The 19535-nt window shown below is 41.9% G+C and overlaps 1 protein-coding gene across 1 annotated transcript in view; it reads right to left on the bottom strand.

Moving 5' to 3' along the window:
- The window catches only part of ERICH6 (glutamate rich 6), a 31323-nt gene extending 13133 nt beyond the window's left edge, over positions 1-18190 (bottom strand). The window contains exons 1-10 of the mRNA XM_078059142.1: positions 16977-18190; positions 16151-16208; positions 11610-11701; positions 8791-8853; positions 8468-8523; positions 8260-8376; positions 5441-5554; positions 4322-4479; positions 3599-3669; positions 2448-2593 (exon numbers count right to left, since the gene is read on the bottom strand). Coding sequence (XP_077915268.1) covers positions 2448-2593; positions 3599-3669; positions 4322-4479; positions 5441-5554; positions 8260-8376; positions 8468-8523; positions 8791-8853; positions 11610-11701; positions 16151-16208; positions 16977-17442 — 1341 coding nt within the window. The 5' untranslated portion in view covers positions 17443-18190. The remainder of the gene's footprint in view (positions 1-2447; positions 2594-3598; positions 3670-4321; positions 4480-5440; positions 5555-8259; positions 8377-8467; positions 8524-8790; positions 8854-11609; positions 11702-16150; positions 16209-16976) is intronic.
- Between the last annotated feature and the right edge of the window lie 1345 nt (positions 18191-19535).

The following is a 19535-nucleotide window of genomic DNA, read 5'->3' as shown; positions in this document are numbered from 1 at the left end:
AGGTCTGGGAAAGATTTACCAACCAATGAAAAAAAGCAGTATCCATGAAGGATTTGATAAATTACAATTAAAATGGTGAAGGACAAACCAAGAAGTGAAAAGTGGTTGCAGCAATATGACATACAAAGGGCTCGTATCCTAAATGTATAAGAATTTTTATAAATCAACATGAAAAAAGGTCTAATGTACCACTTTTTCTCTTCATATTTCTTGAATCTCAGACCATCCAATTACACAAAGCACATTCTTTAGAATTTCCTTTAATGAGGGGCTACTAGTGACAAATTATCTTTGACTTTACTAGACAATGTCCTTTTGGACACATTTTCTTGAAAAATATTTTAACTGGTTATAGACTTCTAGATTGACCACTATTTTCTTTAAGCACCCTAAAGATAATTCCCATTGCCTTCTGGCTTCCATTGTTGCTGTTGGGAGGTTATCTGATGGTATAATTCTCTTTAAATATAAACAGAACTTTTTGTTCTCTGCTGCTTTTAAGATGTGTTTTTCCTCTGTGTTCCTTGGTTTTGCTCTGACATGTCTAGGATTTTTTTTCTTTATTTCATCTTGATTGGGATTCACTGGGCAAAATCTGCGGGCTCTTCTCATTTATCAGTTCTAGAAAATTCAGATACTGCCTCTGTCTGATTATCTTTTTCTTCTCCTTTTGGGATTTTGAATAAATGTGTTTTAGACACCTCATTTTCATATCATATCATATACTTTATATTCTGTATTCTTATTTTTGTTCCCATGGAGAATTTCATTATTTATTTGTTTTTTTTTTTACCTTTTTTCCAGGTCATTGGTTCTCTCTTTAGTTGGGTCTAACCTGTGTTACTGTCATCTTTTAAGTTTTTAACTTCAGTTGTTATATTTTTCATTTCTATAAGTTCCATTTTTTTCTTTACAAACTGATTATGTCACAATAGATTTCTGTTCCCTCCATATATCTTCAAGCTGATATTTTATTTTTATAAGCATAGTTTAATTTCCAGAGTCTTTGCAGGTCTTTTTTTAATTAGATATTATTCCTCTGGGTTTTCAATTGTGGTGTTGAATTTCCTTGCATTCTTGATTCTTTTTCACTATGTGCTAGTAACTGAACCTGAAGTATAATTTGCAGGAGAAATCTGAGGGCCGGACAGGTGACTTTCCCCCAGACAGGATTTGGATTTGATTCTGTCAGTTACCTCAGTTCACTGCCACACCTTAAATTCTATATCACCCAAAAGAAAGAAATCTGGTCTCCATAATTTCCAATGGAAATAATTTAATTTCTAGAAATCTATTCTGAAAAAATATATAAACATACATTTATACACAAAGATATTCAAAGCAATGTTATTTAGTATAGCAAAAAAACTGTTAACCTGTATTGTCCAATAACAGGGGAAGGGTGAGATAAACTACATAAAGGAGCACATAGATATTAAAATGCTGTTAATGTAAGCTATATAATATCATGGAAATATTTTTTATAATAAATTTTAAAAAGAGATAAAAATTACACGTGTAATATAATTACAAGAATGTCAACCAAAGCCAAAGGGTAAAAAGTCTAGAACAGTGCCGTCTAACAGAAATTTTGGTGACCATAAGAATGTTCTGTATCAGCACTGCTGATACCACATACAATATGGTAGCCCTTAGTCACACACAGCTGTTCAGCACTAGAAATGAGACTAGTGTGACTGAAGAATTCCATTTTAAATTTTATTTTAGTTATTTTAAATTTAGATAACCATATGTAGTTGTTGCTACCCTATTGGGCAGTGTGGATCTAGAAAATATTGAAATATTAGCAATGATTTTGGGGAAGTGCTTGAAGCTTTTGGTGATTTTCTCCCCCTTCTTTCTAGTTTTTTAAGGCTTCCAAATGTTCCAATGATCACATTTTAAAATAAAAAGGCTTTAACCAAAATAGCTTGCCATAAAATGTATGTAAAAGCATTTTTTTTCAGGTTTTGACAAGCTTTATTGAGAACAGCAAAAATGTAAGCATGATGAGCGGTGGTGACAGGGCTAACAGCTGAAACGGTCAGAGAGTCCAAAATGCTCTGCTGGCTCATGCCGACAACTCAGCAGTGCAGGAGGCCTCCAAGGAAGATGACACAGTCTCCAGCTACATCCCAAGGGCCACGGCATCCAAAATAAGGGCAGTACGCAGTCCTGGTCTGATTTCTACTGGTTATGACCCTCAAAAATGACTTTTTAATTCTCACAGACATGGTTTAGAGAGTTGTGAACTAGAATTTATCCAATGGAGACTAAAAAACATAAAGTCTAGTAGAAGTTAAAGAGCCAAGTGTGAACCATTTCTTCTTGACAAAGAGTTAAATGTGTTATGTAGCCAACCTGTTATATTCATTATGACAGCTTTTACAATTTTAGGAAGAACTGATTTTAAAGAGTCACGGGTAAAAAAATTACAAGAGAATCACCTTTCCACATGCTATTCTAGCATCACAGCAAACAATGGAAATGTTTCTATTTTCTAGTTGGAAATCAAGTAGTCTGTCAGCAATTAGCTCTTTTTTTGGAATATCCACGGAAAGTTGATAAGAAATTGTTTTTAAGTGCTTTGAATCTAAGGAAAAAAAACACATGAAAGTAGATATTTGTTTAAAATGTTCCAAAACCTCTCTTCTAAAATGAAATTTCAAACCTATTACAAATGCATTGATTCATCAGACTTTTTTTAATGGAAGAAAAATGAGGTCCTTCATTAAATTAAAGTGAGTGCCTTCTTTTGTTAAAAAATGAAAACATTCCTTTGTTAAAAGAAGAAAGATGATTTTCATTAAGTGGAATTTTCTGACCTTATGTTTAGTAGGAAATAGTTGAATATCAAGGAACTTTATACTAGGGATTTCGTTTAAACCACAACAAATATTTATCTTTTCTAAGTATCTTTTCAATAGCTCCTGAGTGGTAGAGTTGCTGCCTGATGCTCAGAAAGATTAAGTAATTACCCCAAATCAGCCAGCCTATAGGGAGAAAAGCAAGGAGATAAATCAAGAACTTCTGGTTCTAAAAATCAGTGCTCCTTCAATTTTATCCATACTATAGCAACTCATAAGCTCTTTGCAGCTACCTGTAAAGTGCTCTATAGATGTTGCAAATTTATTTCGATCAATAACAGCTGTAAGTGGAAGCCACTTAAATGAAATACCAGATTTTCTGAACCATCTTACCTGATGCATTGACTGGATGAACATTTTATTTTTAATTATTACCATTTTTTAAGATTTTATTTATTTACTTGAGAGAGAGCAAATGTGCGTGCGCGCGCACACGCGAGAGAGAGAGAGAGAGAGAGGGAGAGAGAGAGAGAGAGAAGGAGCAGGGGGAGGGGCAGAGAGGGAGAAGCAGACACCCCGAAGAGCAGGGAGCCTGATGGGGGGGCTCAATCCCAGAACTCCTGGATCATGATCTGAGCCAAAGGCAGACTCTTAATGACTGAGCCAACCAGGCACCCTTGGAATGAACATTTTAAATATTATTTTTTAAATATACCAATTTCAGCTCTTGGTCAAACATCTGAGCTTTCTGATGTAGAACTGATTGATAGCATCAGTGTTGAGGAACTCACCTTCTTCAGAAAAATTAGGCTGTCCATTTGTCATTATTGTAAATTGTCTGGCCATTTGTCGCTCCTGTTTTCTACAAAATTGAAAAATATGATGCAAAAGTCTGAAATGTGTTTTGAAGCTTAAAACAGAATTTTAGTACAAATTTTAACTGTTTAAATGCTGTCCCTTATTATTTTTACCTATCATTACTTGTGAATCCAGGCATTTAATCAGTACATATAGGTCTCTACTCTCTTTAGTCGACAAATTTCTCCAACATGGGAATTCTAAATTGAGCTGAGAATTTGCAGTTGGTAGATTTCTACTTTAAATTGTTAAAAAATTCACAGAGTTTCTGGGAGCTTCTGAATCTCAATAACATCTACCAGGAATTTTAATGGGTTTGCTTTGGCCAATTATTTATTTATTTATTTTTAAAGATTTTATTTATTTATTTGAGATAGGGAGAGAGAGGGCGCACAAGTGGGGTGAAGGGCAGAGGGAGAAGCAGACCCCCCACTGAGCAGGGAGCCCGACGTGGGACTAGATCCCAGGACCCTGGGATCATGACTGGAGCCGAAGGCAGACGCTTAACCGACTGAGCCACCCAGGGGCCCCCAATTTTTATTTCTTTTCTGGGAATACCTCTTCAAAATTATAAATTTTGAAAAAAACAAGGTTCATCGACCAAAAGCCCTCTACTTCAGTGGGCCTGAGTTTCAATATCAAAGGCTCAGTGTTACCTCCGCAGGGCTTTTTCCTTTGCTTTGAGTCTATCAACTTCACTGCCGTGGGCTGCGTGAGGGTTAATACAGATTAATTCCGCTTTGGGGCCCTGGGTTTTTTTTTTTTCCTCATAGATGTAGTCAATCAGATTTTGAAAATACCTACAACAGGAGGCCTGAAAAACAAAGAGGTCATTTTTCATCTCACTAGTCCTCGATGAAGATACTTAGGGGGGAAAAATCCCAAAATGGCTAATGAACTTTGGATAACGATCTATGGTAACTTTTTTTGGTAACAGCTTTCTTGGGATAGAATTCACATTCCGTAATTCGCATCCATTTCAAGTGTACAAGTCAATGGTTTTTAGTGAACTCACAGAGTTGTGCAAAACCATCACCTCAGCCAACTTTTAGAATGTGAACCCTTATCCCTTAACACATCCCCCCACCCCCCATCCTCTTCTCCTCTCAGCCCCTGGAAGCAACTGACCTGTGTTCTGTCTGCATAGATTTCCTGTTCTGTACAGTTCATATAAGTGGAATCATACACTTGTGGTACTTTGTGATTGGCTTTTGCTTAGCATAACGTTTTCTAGGTCCATCTATGTTGTAGCATGTAAGCATGTATCAGTACTTCAGTTCTTTTTATGGTTGAATAAAATTCCATTGTATGGATACACCACATTTATTTACCTGTTTATCAGCTGATGGATATTTGGGTTGTTTTCACTTTTCAGCTGTTATGAACCATGTTATTATGAACATTTGTGTACAAGTTTTTGTGTCGATAGAGGTTGTCAATTCTCTTGGGCATAAACCTAGAAGTGTAATTGCTGGGCTATAGGTAACTATGTATTTAACTTTTCAAGGAATTGCCAGACTGCTTCTCGAAGTGGCTACACCATATTATCTTCCAGTTTCTCTACATCCTTGCCAACATTTTTTAGTATTATCCATCCTTTTGATTAGAGCTATCAGAGTGGGTATGAAATGGTATCCCATCGTGACTATGATTTATATTTCCCCACCAGCTAACATGTAACTCTTTTAAGCATTGCAGTGCAGGGGAAGATGCAGAAATACTTCATACATTGAAAAATAACATGATTTCCTCCATAAACCTGCTTTAGAACTTACTTCTTCTATTGATTCCGAGTTATCATCATCAGAGAAAATATCCATATTGGAAAGAAATGTTCTTAGATCGCACCCACAAAACTCACACTGGGGTGATATTTCCTCCTCTTCTTCCTTCAGAGAAGGGAAAACAGAAATGAATCGGTGCCCACAAGGAGGCCCAGAGCCTCTGGGAGCAGTAGGATCCAGGGCTCTGGGCAGGGCCAGCAAACGTCCAGTAGGGGAGCAAGGGGTGGTGGGGGATGTGCCAACCTGTCAGAATCCCTGGGGGCTGAAATAGTTGGTGGGGAACTTGCAGGGGGCTGAGATCCTATACCAGAAGGCACCAAGCCAGCAAGATCTGTATATTCCAGGATTGAGACATTATTTCTATTCAAGGGCTGGGGAGGCCTGAAGAGGCAGGGGTGGTGTTTTCAGGGCCTCTGTCTGGTTCACCAGAGCGCAGCTGAGCCCATCAGGAGCTTGTGGGTCCTTAGGATGCCTCCTCAGTGAAGAAAGAAAGTTGCACAAATGACTTTACTGTTGACATCAGAGTCCCTTGTGGGGGAGGGGGATTACAGTGTGTGACTAGATGCAGGAGACAAAGGATAACACACACGAGCCCCAGGTTGGGGCTCTGAATTCTCCTGTCTGTGCGGTGACGGTAATTCAGAAGGGGTGTGGGAGGCCAGGGGAAGCAACAGGAGACTTGGAGTTAGGGGCTCAAGGGTTGAGGCACTATGGCCATGTGAGTGGCCTGAGGTCACCACTGTGACTGCAGGGGCTCCTGGGCAGGCAAGCAGCCAAGTCTCAGCATAGGCCTCCAGGAGAAACCCACCTCGTGCGTGACTCATGTGTGACTCGCAGGTCATGAACACTACCAGGCCAGCTGTATCTGCCATTCTCTGGGACCGGCAAAATGGCCACCGTGGGGCCAAAGGGTGGCTGAAGTGGCCAGTGCAGCCAGGCCTTCACCACTCTGGAGTGATGGCCACTATCTTGAGGCTACTGAAACTACCCGATAGGGGCGCCTGGGTGGCTCAGTCGTTAAGCGTCTGCCTTCGGCTCAGGTCATGATCCCAGGGTCCTGGGATCGAGCCCCGCATCGGGGTCGCTGCTCAGCAGGGAGCCTGCTTCTCCCTCTCCCACTCCCCCTGCTTGTGTTCCCTCTCTCGCTCTGTCTCTGTCAAATAAATAAAATCTTAAAAAAAAAAAAAAAAGAAACTACCTGATAATCAGTACTGCACATGGCTGAAAGCGGAACCATGGGTCGGGGGCGCGGGTAAAGACCTGCCCTGGAGAGATGGTGGTGAAACATCTAGTTTGCCTCCCAGGTGACAGGACAAAAAGAGAGTGTGGTGAGGCCAGGCCATTTCCCTACCAGGGTCTTGGTAATTAGCTCCTCAGCCCACAGTCCCTTCACCCCTTCACCTGCAGGGGAAGCAAGGCGGGGATGCTTCCGAAGACCATGAGCGGGGCCGGAATCTGCACCCGAAGAGGGTGCAGCTGGAGAGGAGAGCGGGCAGGCCAGCTACAGCTGCCCCTGTCAAAGCCCCGTGTAAGCGGGCCTGAAAGAGCTGCCCAAGATCTGGGGGCCAGCGCAGGGACAACTCCCGTGGAAGAAAGGCCACCAGGCTTTCCTCATGTTCAGGACCATCTCTGGGTGTCAGCAGAAGAAAACTCCAGACACTTCCTTGGGTACAAGCTTTTGTGGTTCAGAAAGAGGAAGGAGCTATGTTTGAATAATTTCAGCCTGCAGAGTCTAAAGGGTGACCCTAAAGTTTAGAAAAACCAGGACAAATACAAGCAGCAAACACTGACTGATGTTACCTTACGTGGCATATTTAGACTTGTATAGTTTAATGCACTGCCCGAGGCGGCCCTGAGCAGCACGGGAGCGCGCCCACCCAGCATCCGCAGCAGCCCCGCACACACACCTGCCGCAGGCCGCCTCCCACGGCTGCTGGCTCTTATTTCCAGGGAGTAAGCCTGTACCTTTAGCCTACCCCGAAGGAAATAATGAAGGGGGTTCCGATCAGTGTGCAGCTCTCTCGACATGGCCAGGCCATCTGAGTATGGAAATAATCCTACCACCAATCAGTCCCTCACAGTTCTGGTACAGCGGGACGGTGTGCAGTCCTGTTGGAATTAGGAGGGCGGCTCTTCCCTTGCCCATCAGGCAGAGGCATTAATCGGTCACTTAAGATGATCAAGTATGGCAACATTCACCTTTGTTTCCAGGCCTTGTGGCCACTGTCATGGGATGAATCGTGTCCCCTGAAAAGATATATTGAAGTCCCAACCCCTGGTACCTGGGAATGGGGCCTTATGTAGAAGTGGGGTCTTTGCAGATGTCATCAAGTGAGGATGAGGTGATCAGATTATAATCCAACATGACTGGTGTCCTTGGAGAAGAGGGACACTGGGACACAGACCCACAGAGAATGCCGGGACAGCTGAGGCGGACATAGGAGTGGAGCCAGCACAAGCCAAGGAAGGCCAGGGTTCGATGGCCCCGCTGGAAGCGAGGAAGAGGCAAGGAAAGATGCTCCCCTAGAGGCTGGACTGGCTGACACATTGACTTTGAACTTCCAGCCTTCGGAACCGTGAGACAACAAGTTGCTGTGGTTTTAGGCCGCCCGCTGGGCAGTACTTTGTTCTAGCAGCCCCAGCAGAGAGACAGAGCCACCCTAAGCGCTGTTCCAGGGAAAAGAGCTCTTCGCCTGTTTTTGTTTTTTAAAGTATGTTCACGTCTTCTGTGCAAATCATCGTGTGGCTTATTACATCATTCATTAATAAGCAAAATTTCAAAATTTTAAAATAATATGAATTAAAATCACCTTGAAGTTAATGCCTAAATTGGAACTCTCTTGTTTGAATGTCAGAATGGACGGTGGCCCGATGCTAGGCAATGTTCTCAGAGAAGGCTCAAACAGGGTTATGAAGTCTTCTTTAAACTACGTTTTTAGAAAGAGAGAGAATTGAAGTTTGAATAAATGATATTTACCATGAACACTGTGTACTATTGGACTGATAAACATTTCTTACCTCCAGCTCACATAAAATACTCAGTCTTCGCTCTTTTGGATTAATTACCCATTTTTCTGAAGAGAAAAGCATCAATAAAGTTTAAAACCTTCGTAACAGGGTCTTCTACTTTCTCGGCACCTACTACCCATCTCAAACACACACACACACACACACACACACACACAGAGTTACAATGCCCTGAAACCTTTTCACCACCTCCTCACATAGATTCTTAGGGGAGGGCTTTTCGAGAGGGGGTGGGCACTGTCCCCGTTAAAGCTGGTTTCCCAATGGCAGTTTGCCTTCGTGGGCAAAGGGAAGGTCTCCAAACATCCATTTACCTCTTAACTTAGAAGCCAGATTTTCATGGTCAGTTTCTTTAATTACAGAGGATGCTTTCTTCCCTGTAAAATGAGTGTACATTCGTCATCAATCCTGACAAAGTAGGAAGGAAGTTTAATGTAAAAGAAAATATGCCCTTTGGAAAAACAAATACGCTTATTTGTGTTTGTTTTACCTTTTACTTTTTTTTTGCCTTTTCCAAATAACTTTTTATCGACAGTGGGGAACAGAGGAAAGCCACCACTGATGGATCACATTTAAAAATGTTTCCCTGTTCCTTTCTGGTCCTAGACTACTACAGAGACACACACTGTACTTGATTATAAACATGGTTTGCGGGCTCTTTTGTTTTCTGCTTTTTTAAAGTACTACTTTGTCTATCTATGTCTGTTATTCTGTAAAAGACTTTTCAGGTCAAAGGGTGCTGGGGGTTCTCCTTTAAGACACTGAACTCAACCATGAGGATTATTCCCTCCCCAGATTCCACGGCAGTACTGGAAATGGGGAAGGTGACCATCAGCAACTTCGAATAAATGTCTGGAAGATTTAAACGGATAGAATTGGAACGATGAAAACCAACCAGATCAACGTACAATGGGACAGAGGTAAGGGGAGGGAGCTGGCCCATTTGCTCACAGAGCCGGGGCCAGCAAGGACTGCTGTTGGAGAAAGAAGTGGGCTTCAGAAAATGATGCACTTCCTATGTGAAGTATCTGAAAAAAATTTTAAATATGTTTTAGGCATTTTGTCCAACAGAAATACCAGCACAGGTATAAAAAAATGAATGCACCAAGATTTTTATTAAGGCATTTAGTTGTTAAGGGGAAGAGCTCAAAACATCAAACCAAACCAACCCAACTCTGAAATATCTAGCAATCAGTTTTATTACATAACCCACAATAACTGTATAAAAGGGAATACTGTGCTGTTGTTTCAATGAATTAGATCAATCTTTCATGACATGGAAAGATGTCCATGATGCACTGCTAAGTAAAAAAGCTCAAGAAGAGATAAAGTTGCCATTACTCAGAGGAAATGTTAATTGTTTTGTAGACTTTCAACGTACAAACTATTAGAATTAATAAGGGATTTCACCAAGGGGCGGGGTCAGATACAAGATTAATATATAGAAATCAATAATTTTCTTATGCATTGACAAAAATTAGAAAATATAACAGGAAAAAGGTGTCCAATTGTTACATCAGTACAAGACTATAAAATACCTAGGAATAAACTAGGAAGAGCTGCATGAATCCTTTATGGGGGAAAAAAACCCCACGAAACTATGGAAGAAGATCTGAAAGAAATGGAGAGGCACACGTAGGCTCACTAGGTTCCTGCTTGGTTCACACTGAGCAGCCATCAGATGAGGTGGCTCTAACACCTTCCTTGGTAGCCTAGGTAAGCAAACCAAGATCTGTTCCAGTCAATTCCTGTAAATGCCTCAAGGTTAAGAACAGCCAACCGGGAACAGCCAACTAGGCTTCCCAAATAACTCAAGCCCGTAAGCTAGCCAATCAAAAAATTTCCTTGTTCTGCTCCGGTGTCTTCTCTGTAAGAACCTCTCCCCTCGCTCTTGTCTGGGGAGCGCTCCTAACTATCTCCTGTTGGGCACTGCTCTGTTTCAATCCATGTTTGCTCAAACTCAGAAATCTGAAAACGCCTCAGTTTGTCTTTTAACACTGCTAAGCCAGGGCAACAAATCAACTTGTCACATTCCATTGAAAAATCCCATCAGAGTTACATTGACTGTGCAGATTAATTTGGGAATTATTAACATCTTTTTAGTATTTGGTCCATTTTTATGTTAGATTGTGTCACTCTTCTGTGCAAACTCTCTATCGTCTTTCCACTTCATTCCCACTGAAAAAGATCTGGTCCTCAATTGTGCCTTTGACCCTCTCCCCTCAGATTCTCCTCCCACTTACTTGGCTGCAGCCACACCAACTGCCCCCTTGTTCTAGGAGGAGGCACGCGCTAGTCCGAGTGCCTGGAATCATCTTTCCCCAGGGATCATCCTGGCTCAGTCTCTCGCATCCTTGAGGTCTTTGCTCAAGAATTTTAGCTTCTCAGTGAAGATTTCCCTCAGCACCCCATGTAACCTTGCACCCTTCCCACCCAACATCTCCTGTCCTTTCCTCTGCTTTTTCTCCTTAGCACGTCTATAGCCTAATGTACTACATATTTGCTTATTTTTGTGTATAATCTATTTCACCACTCCCCACACCTTCCACACTTTAATACCAGATCACTGAGACAGGGGTTTTGTTTTGTTTTGTTTTTTTTCATTGCCATTTCCCTAAAACAGGGTTTGGACTATGATGGGTGCTTGGCATGTGGTAGGTGCTCAATAAGCATCTGATGTTTAAGTGACATAATATAAAACAGAAAAGTTCAAAGGAAGGGCTATTCATAATTCCTTATACTGAGATAAATTAAAATTTTTACTTTTATATTACATATTTCTTAATGGTTGGCATTTAGAAACAGCATGCATGTTACTTCTTAATAAAAAAGTGAAGATATGTATCAAAACATAAAGGCAGATTATTTCTTGATGTGAACATAAACGTTGGCATTTATCACAGGTTAGGTGCCAAAGAGTTTAAAGATTTCATCTCATTTTGATCTTCCTAACAATTCTGTGATGGAAGTATTATTCTTATTACCAGCACATGAAGAGCCTGAGACTCTGTGGGGCAAAGGTCAGTTTGTGTTGGGCTGGGATTCAAACCTGGCTCTCCCGCCACCTCCAGCCACGCTCTTTCCAGTGTGCAAGCCTATCGCCCAGCAAAAGCTAAGAAATCAAACTACTCACTCCTCTGCCTTTTGCCAGACAATTCTTGAAGCCAGCTTTCTTCTGTTTGTACTGATGTTGGGATTCCTGGATACAAAGTGTGATACATAGTCCTGAAGTTTAGACAAAGAGTTAGTTTTGAGTATACCTATATAGTTGTTAGCAGTTCTTCCAAATATAGCACATTTTAACAGTCAAATAATGCACGTACATAGAAGATTCTGGTTTCTATTTTCTTTGAAATATTTTCTTCCATTCTTATGTCTCAGTAAAGTCAGGCAGTGTGTTTTCATCATAGGGAAAGTACTCCTAAGTCCCCGAGGCTCCCAATGCCGCATTCCCCCGCCCCGGGGAATAAAGCACTACCACTGTATCTGGGCATGTGTGTTGGCGGTGGCGGTGATGGTGTGTGTGTTTAAGCATTTACTTGAATTTAAATGAGACATTTTGTTCATTTTATTTATTTAAGTAATTTCTACATCCAACATGGGGCTCGAACTCACGACTCTGAGATCAAGAGTCCTATGCTCCTCCCAACTGAGCCAGCCAGGTGCCCCAATTAAATAGCTTAAAAATAATCCAAAAAAATTTTTAGGAGGTTTGAAGTTAAATGCATTGTAATCAAACAATTTGTATTCTTTCTACAAGTAGTTCAGTTACTTGAGTTATCACTGACATGATAGGAAGGCAGAAATTTATTGATTTTTACTAGTTAAAATGACCGTTACCAGTAACAAGTAAATAATATCTATTGCCTCAAGTTCCTTTGCCTCTTTGAATTTCAGTTTTTTGTAATAATTTGCTGGATCTTCTAAAATTATCAAATCTTTTCAAATAATTGAGTCAATTTTAGGTTGTCACTTTTTTTTTCCCCCATCATTCTTAGTTCTCTTATGTCTCTACCTTCCTTTTTGGATGCTTGGTTCCTTGGCATGTTGCATCAGTGGGGTGTTATAATTCTGAAATGACTGTGTCTTGTAGTAAGTGATGAATAACTATGCCAAAGCCACCTGTGCAAGTCTCTGGGGGAGTCCTGTTTATGTCACCTCCCAGAGAAACAAGTTATAGGGACCAAGGGTCTATTAAAGAGCAATCCCTACACAACATTTAATGTTTGGATTTTTTTCCCCAATTCAATGGTTAGCAAAATCAATACATTATTCATCAAGGTCTCTTTGCCTTCCTTAAACCAACCCCAAAGATTGTTTCTGAAATTCTGTGTAAAGATGGCAGGTGACTGAGGGATAACAAAATTAACATTTACTGAGAACTTACTATGTAGTAGTACTTTCACAGTAGTTGCCTTACTCACATTATTTCATTCATATTAACAAAAACTAATCAAGGCATGTATTAATAGTCCCTTTCTCCAGGCAAGGAAACTGAGGCTCTAGGGAACTTCTGAAACATTGCATGGGGCAGATGGAGATGGGGTCCAGACCTGTTTGGCTTCAAAACCTGTGTTTCTCCACATTCATCTGCCATCTACAGCTGGCCCCATTTTCAACCAGAATAGTAATGGGGCAATTCAAAATAGAAGGTGAGCCAGGATTGGTTGCATTTTTATGACTTTTTAAGAACAGATTTCCTTAAAAACACAGTCTCACCAACTTCACCAGAGAATGCTTAGAAATATAAAAGAAGCATCTTCTGAGGGAGATTTATGAGGAGAAATTAAGAGTTTGATCAAGTAAAGAGATGTTCCCATATATTAGGAAGTTCAGGTCAAGATGGCAGTTGAGCACCCAATTCCCTTCCTTTCCAAGATTTTACTGCAATAACAAATACAAACAAACAAATACAAAAATAGCCCTTTAAAATAAGAAAGGTGTCATCAGTAGACAAGTAATATTGAAGTCCTTAAAGAATGAAAATAAATGGCTTTCATTTGATGGAAAACCAGAGTGGAGAACACCACAGCTCCAGACAAAAGAGGTAAGTCGAATTCTTCTGGGAAGTTCCTAGCTCAGACTCAACCAAGTGCAGCGAGGAGGGAGCTGGGGACTGCCATCGGCGGAGTTAAAGAAGTCAACTCAAAGCAACTGGGCAGGCAGGCAGGCCCCCTTCTTCTCCCCTGACACAGGGCAGTTGTTTTTATTTCCAGATGAAGCCCACAGAACTGCTTCCTACAAAGAGTGGGCAGCCTCTCTGGGGAGGCTTTAGGTCTGAAAGAGAAGCAGAGCACAGTATGAGGTTCCAGAGGACCTGCCCAATAGACCTGGATGAGAAAGGAGGAAGGGACATTCCATCCAGAAATGAAATGCATGAAGAACTCCAACCACAGAGTGACGTGTCCTTATCTAGTAATAGTGGAGCATCCAGCTTGCCTGCTTCCTGCAGACACTCCACAAGAGGCTGGCTCTGATATCCCCCCATCCACCCACATAGGACTCACAGCCAACCTTCCAGGCAAGCCCTGTGAGGAACTACTCAGCTGCAGAACGACGCCATTTTGGCCACCTACCTGGCCATTCATTTATAAATACAAATCGATAACCAAGGATTACCAGTCACCTAAGGGCAATCAATAGTATGGAAGAGAAGCACCAAGATAACCAGAACTAACCCTGAAAAAAAAGAACTTTGGTATAAGAGTACTCTCAAAAGAGAGTTAAAAGCAACCACTATTTGAAAAGCAAAAGAGAACAAGATCTGGCTCCTCGAAATGACAAAAATGAATACGAAAATAAAAATTTTTGCTCAAGGGCTGCATATTATCATATAAACACCCCAAATCTTGAAGATATCCAAGAGGCCCAACAGCTATCTAGTAGGAGTCCTAAAGGAAAGGACAGAGACAAATGAAGGAAGTACTCACGTATCATCACTAGTGTCTGAGAATCAGAACGATTAGCAATACTGGGTACTAGAAGGCAAAGACGCAATGTCTTCAGAGCTCTGAGGAAAAGGGTTTTAAATGTATTCTTCTATGCCAGGTTATACTATTAATTAAGTATGAGGGTCAAATGAAGAAATCTTCAGACAGGCAAGAACTCAGAAGTCTGACTACTCATGAGATCTGCATGAGAGAATTACCTGAGGAGTTTCTCCAGCCAAGAGAAAAGGAATAGAAGAAAGCAAGTAATATAGGAATCAAGAAAGTGTGACCACTGCACCCAACTCAGGAAAACTGAAGACAATTAAAAACAACTGAGAGTTGAAAAGTTCTCCTTTTAGGAGCCAAGTTTTACTGACAAAGGATTTGGGGTTTTTTTTTGTTTTTTTTTTTTTGTGCACGAATCCAATCACATTATTGGGTTCTTAGCATGAAATTATATTGTTGATTGGTTTTCAATTTTTAGAATTAACCTGTACTGAGTTAATTATGATTATAAAACATAATATGAACATAACAAACCTTGGCAGAGTAAAATGACTTTATATGAATATATATTACACATTAATATAGTTTGTTATAAAATGTATATAATTTGTTGTTAATTGGAGGAGGAAGGGGTGAGAGGATAGTGTGTTAACTTCTCATAATAAGACTTAATAGGTAGTCACTAAAGTTGATAAATTTGATAGCAGAGGCTTAAATGCCTTAAAGTCCTAAAGGCTAGAAAAACTAAAAATAACATAATTACCAAAAATGAAGAGGAGGGAAATAGTATGAGTTATATTCCTCATCTTTCATGGGTGGGAAGCCCATAATTATGTCAAAAATGGATAAATCAGGGAATGAAAATATGCTATTTAAAATTATATTGGAGGGGCACCTCATTGGCCAAAGTCAGTAGAACCTGCAACTCTTGATCTCGAGGTTGTGAGTTCAAGCCCCACATTGGGTGAAGAGATTACTTAAAAATAAAATCTTTAAAAAAATAAAATTATATTAGAAACAAACCGTTAATAATATGTTAACTGATGAGTGGGAGTGTGGGGATGAAGAAGGGCATGGAGATTTTTTATTTTATACCTTTGTATACTTCAATATTTTAACCATGTACACATTATTTTTTTCTTAAAAAGTTGAATTAAAAGGATAAATAAAAATATAAAAATGGGACAGAACAATCCTCCTGATGCTTAGGAATTTAAAAGTTGCTTGTAAAAGCAAAGCTTAGGTGAACAGTAGTTCAAGATTGTGGACTCAGGTTTGGTGTGAGATTTCAGGGAAGATTTATAAAGATGTTCCAAAAGGTATTTCTCTGGTGTCTTCCTGTGCTTGAAGGCTAATAGCAATAACAACAATAAGAAAAAGAGAGAGAGAAAAAAAGACCATAATTTCCAGTCTCCTTCACAGAAGGTGTCTATAATCACGGTCTCATTTAGCCAATAGAGACCTATGTCCTAAACGTTCAGAGCCCTTGCTATTGCCCACCTGGCAGGGTGTTATCATTTCATGTTATATTAAGAGGACATGCCATCTCTGCAGGTAGATGGACAGGTACCTGCTCTCTATCTCCAAAGTGTCTAACAGTATGATTTTTTAAAAAAACCTTTTTGAATAAATTAGTTGTAAGTGCTCTGGATTATTTTACTCTATTTCCAGACATGTTTATTCAAGAGGTAAACATCATAAGCTTCCAAAAATAATATGAAAACAAAACATTTCTTACCTATCTAAATTCATTCCAGACAAGTCTTTCCTAAATGTCTGAAATATTTTAGGAAAACCTGTTGAATGAAACATTTAAAAATTTAGCCACTCCTTCTAAATCAGTGGTTCTCAAAAGAACAATTTCTGCTCCCCGCCCCCCCCTCCTGCCACGAGACCTTTGGCAACGTCTAAAGACATTTTTGATTATCGTAGAGTGGGGGCTAATGGCATAGTCCCCGCTAGAGGCTAGGGATGCTACAAAACATCTATAATGCAGAGGACAGCCCCCTCCCACCCTCTGCCCAACAAAGAAGGTTCCTGACAGAAATGTCAATACTGGGAGGTTGAGAATCCTACTCTAAATAACTGTTCTGCGTCTCTTTTTAAAGGAAGTGACTAAAGTGGTTTTAGCACAGGAACTTAAACACAAAAATGAGTTTTTCGCAGGATTGTCTTAGTAGCACAACACTGAAGGCACTAGTCTTCCAGGAGCGTGTGTGTGTGTGCGTGCGTGAAAGAGAGAGAGGAGAATGGGGGTGGGGAGAGAGAACACAATCACGGCGTGAATGCACACAGGAGTACTACAAATGCGCTCCGTATGGCACTACCCAAGCTTCCAGTTTCACCAAGCGTTTCAACGATGTCCGAAATTGTGAGCCATCACAAAGGCTCAGCCAAGATTTCAATGCCTTTGACAGAAGGGCCGGAGGTAGACTGGGTTGCGTGTGGAGTGGAGCATGTATTTAGAAACCAGACGCGCGAAGAGACCAAGGCTCTGGAGTCGCGGGACCAGCGGCCCCTAGGGCCCGGGAAGCCCTAGAGGAAGGGGCGGGCAGGGGCTGTACTTTTCTGGGAGGACGTGCTCCACTGTGAGCTCCAGCTCGGGGTCTCGCTCCACGACGGGCTCGACGTCTGGCTGAGCGGCGGGGTCGGGCTCAGGCTGGGGCTGACGATGCTGGCTAAGCGGGGAAGGAAGGGCTCTGAATTTTCGCCATTGCTGTCACCGACGTCCACAACGTTCCAGAAGTACTCATCGCTGAACGTCCCATGGACCTCCATCGTCTTCTCCTCCGCGTCGCGGGCCTCCTCCTCCTCTTCCTCCTCCTCCATCACCTCTTCCTCCTCCACCTCCTCCTCCATCTCTACCAACACCTCCTCTTCCTCCTCCTCCTCTTCCTCCTGCCTGTCCTCCTCCTCCTCGGGCTTTCTGAAGCTGCGACGCGAGGACAAGTTGGCCATGGCTGGCGGGGAGCGGGGGATAGGCCGCGAGCGCACTGGCCGGCGCGGCCGCCGTTCCGGGCCTGGGAGCATGCGCGCTATTGTGCGTCTGTCTCCCCGGGCAACGGCCCGCCGCGCGCCTCCAAGCCCCTGGGATTTAAAGCGGCAGGACCGCGGTGCGGGGAGAGGAGCGGCGGGGCAGAGAGCTGCTCAGGAGCTTTCTCACCTGCTTTCCCCTGGCAGCCTGTGGCGAACTGACCTCCCTTTCCTCTCAGCTCCTTTGAAGCGTGTTTGTTTGAGTGGGGTAGGGAGAGCCACTACTAGTGACACGGTGAGGCCGCTTGGTATTGTTGATGCTGGACTTGTTTTTGAGTAGACACATGCTGGAACTTACCATAAAACTTTATTACAAAAACAGGCGCTGGCCTTTGGGTCGCAGTTTGCTGATTTGATTTTTTAATCGATTTGATCTCGATTAATGAGATTTTGGGTGCCCCTTAAATTTTGTGCCCGAGATGGGTGCCTCGCTCTAGACCCAGTCATGCTTGTTGCAAGGCTTGAGGCATCTGGCTACTCTAAGTACCACCTGTGTCTTTCCGGGGGGCTTTGTTTTCAGTTCATTGTATTTTTTGGTAAAATATCTGTATACACACAAGGAGGTAGACAATACAGGTAAGGGACATCCGTTTACTTACCACCCAGACTGGAATATTCATCTTCACTCTAGAGTTCAGCTTCCTTTTAAAGGCCTCTTAAGTCTGAGAAATGTTCCTGGTGGGAGTTGTGTTTTTGCTGTTTGACTTCACCTCTAAGGTAAAGGAAGCAAACTGAGATTCTCCGTGGCTGAGGACATCTGGGTGTTGTAAAAAGGGCCTGGACTGATCCTTATATTAAGTGAACAGGGTTAGGTCTAGCAGTCTCCTTGTATGATATCTGTTCAATCGCTTGACCTCATTCAGCTTCAGTTTCCCTGGGGGTAAATTGGGAATAATAATACTTTACCCCTAAGATGTTTGTGGATATCAGTGAATGTGAAATGACAGCCTATAACTGTCCATGCATTTCAGCCAAAGACCACCCTAGGAACACATGTAATTAAATACCTTATCACCAATGACAACAAGGTGTCTTAGTTAGAGCATGGTAGGGTGTAGCCTTCAGTTATATGATTTGGGAGAAGGTTGAAGCAAGCAGGCTTTTGCTCTGAATTGGATGCTGTCAGAAAGTGGGGGCTATTCTATGATGGAGTATTTTGTGGTGGCTCAGTGACCTTATTTTTATGATTAGACAAAATTATGAGGTGCTTTGTTTTATTTCATTTTATCATGGTGTCAGAGTCACCTTGGTTTTACTTAGTTTGGGCTGCTATACCAAAACACCATAAACAGGGTGTTTATAAAGAGCAGAAATTTATTCTTATGGTTCTAGAGGCTGGGAAGAACAAGGTCAGGCGGACTTGATGTCTAGTGAGAATCTGCTTCCGGGTTCATACACCTCTGTCTTTTGGCTCTGTCCTCATGTGGCAGAAAACAAGGGAACTCCTTGGGGCCTCTTTTATAAGGAGCACTAATCCCATTCATGAGAACTCTCCCCTTAAGACCTAATCACCTCCCAAAGGCCCCACCGCCAAATACCATCACCATGGAAATCAGGTTTCAGCATAAGAATTTTAAGAGCACACATTTAGTCTATAGCATCTTGTCTGAGGTTATTATTCTTCCAGAATGTTTCTGTCCAGCAGGAAAACAAAATGGCCTGGCTGTCAGACCAGCTTGTAATAATCATGAGAGCTGGCTGTGAATATTCGGTCAGTTCCTGGCATCAGGGACTCCCATTTACGAGCTTTCCAGCCCCGAAGACTTGTACTAACAGGGCTCTCAAGGGAGCAGGAAGTGAGAAGTTAGGTATCTGGAATCACAAGCAGTATGACTGTCAAATATTTAATGAGCGCTAGGAGCTAGCCCTCTCCTGGGTGCTGGGCCATGGCGGCGAAGAGGAGAGGCATTGTCCCCGCCCTCACTGACCGCGCCTGCGCCTTGGCAGGGGTCTGGCAAGCTGTGGGGCAGTGGGGCAGGACAGGGCAGGTGAAGGCACAAAACCGCCCAGGCACTCCGGAAAATCAGAGAGAAAGATACTCGGAATATTGTTGGAAGAAGGAGAGTTCTCGTAGGCTAGCAAAGCAGTCG

This window comes from Halichoerus grypus, chromosome 1 (genome assembly GCF_964656455.1).
Source record: "Halichoerus grypus chromosome 1, mHalGry1.hap1.1, whole genome shotgun sequence".
Classification (NCBI taxonomy): Eukaryota; Metazoa; Chordata; class Mammalia; order Carnivora; family Phocidae; genus Halichoerus; species Halichoerus grypus.
This window is presented reverse-complemented; position numbering and strand designations above follow the sequence as displayed.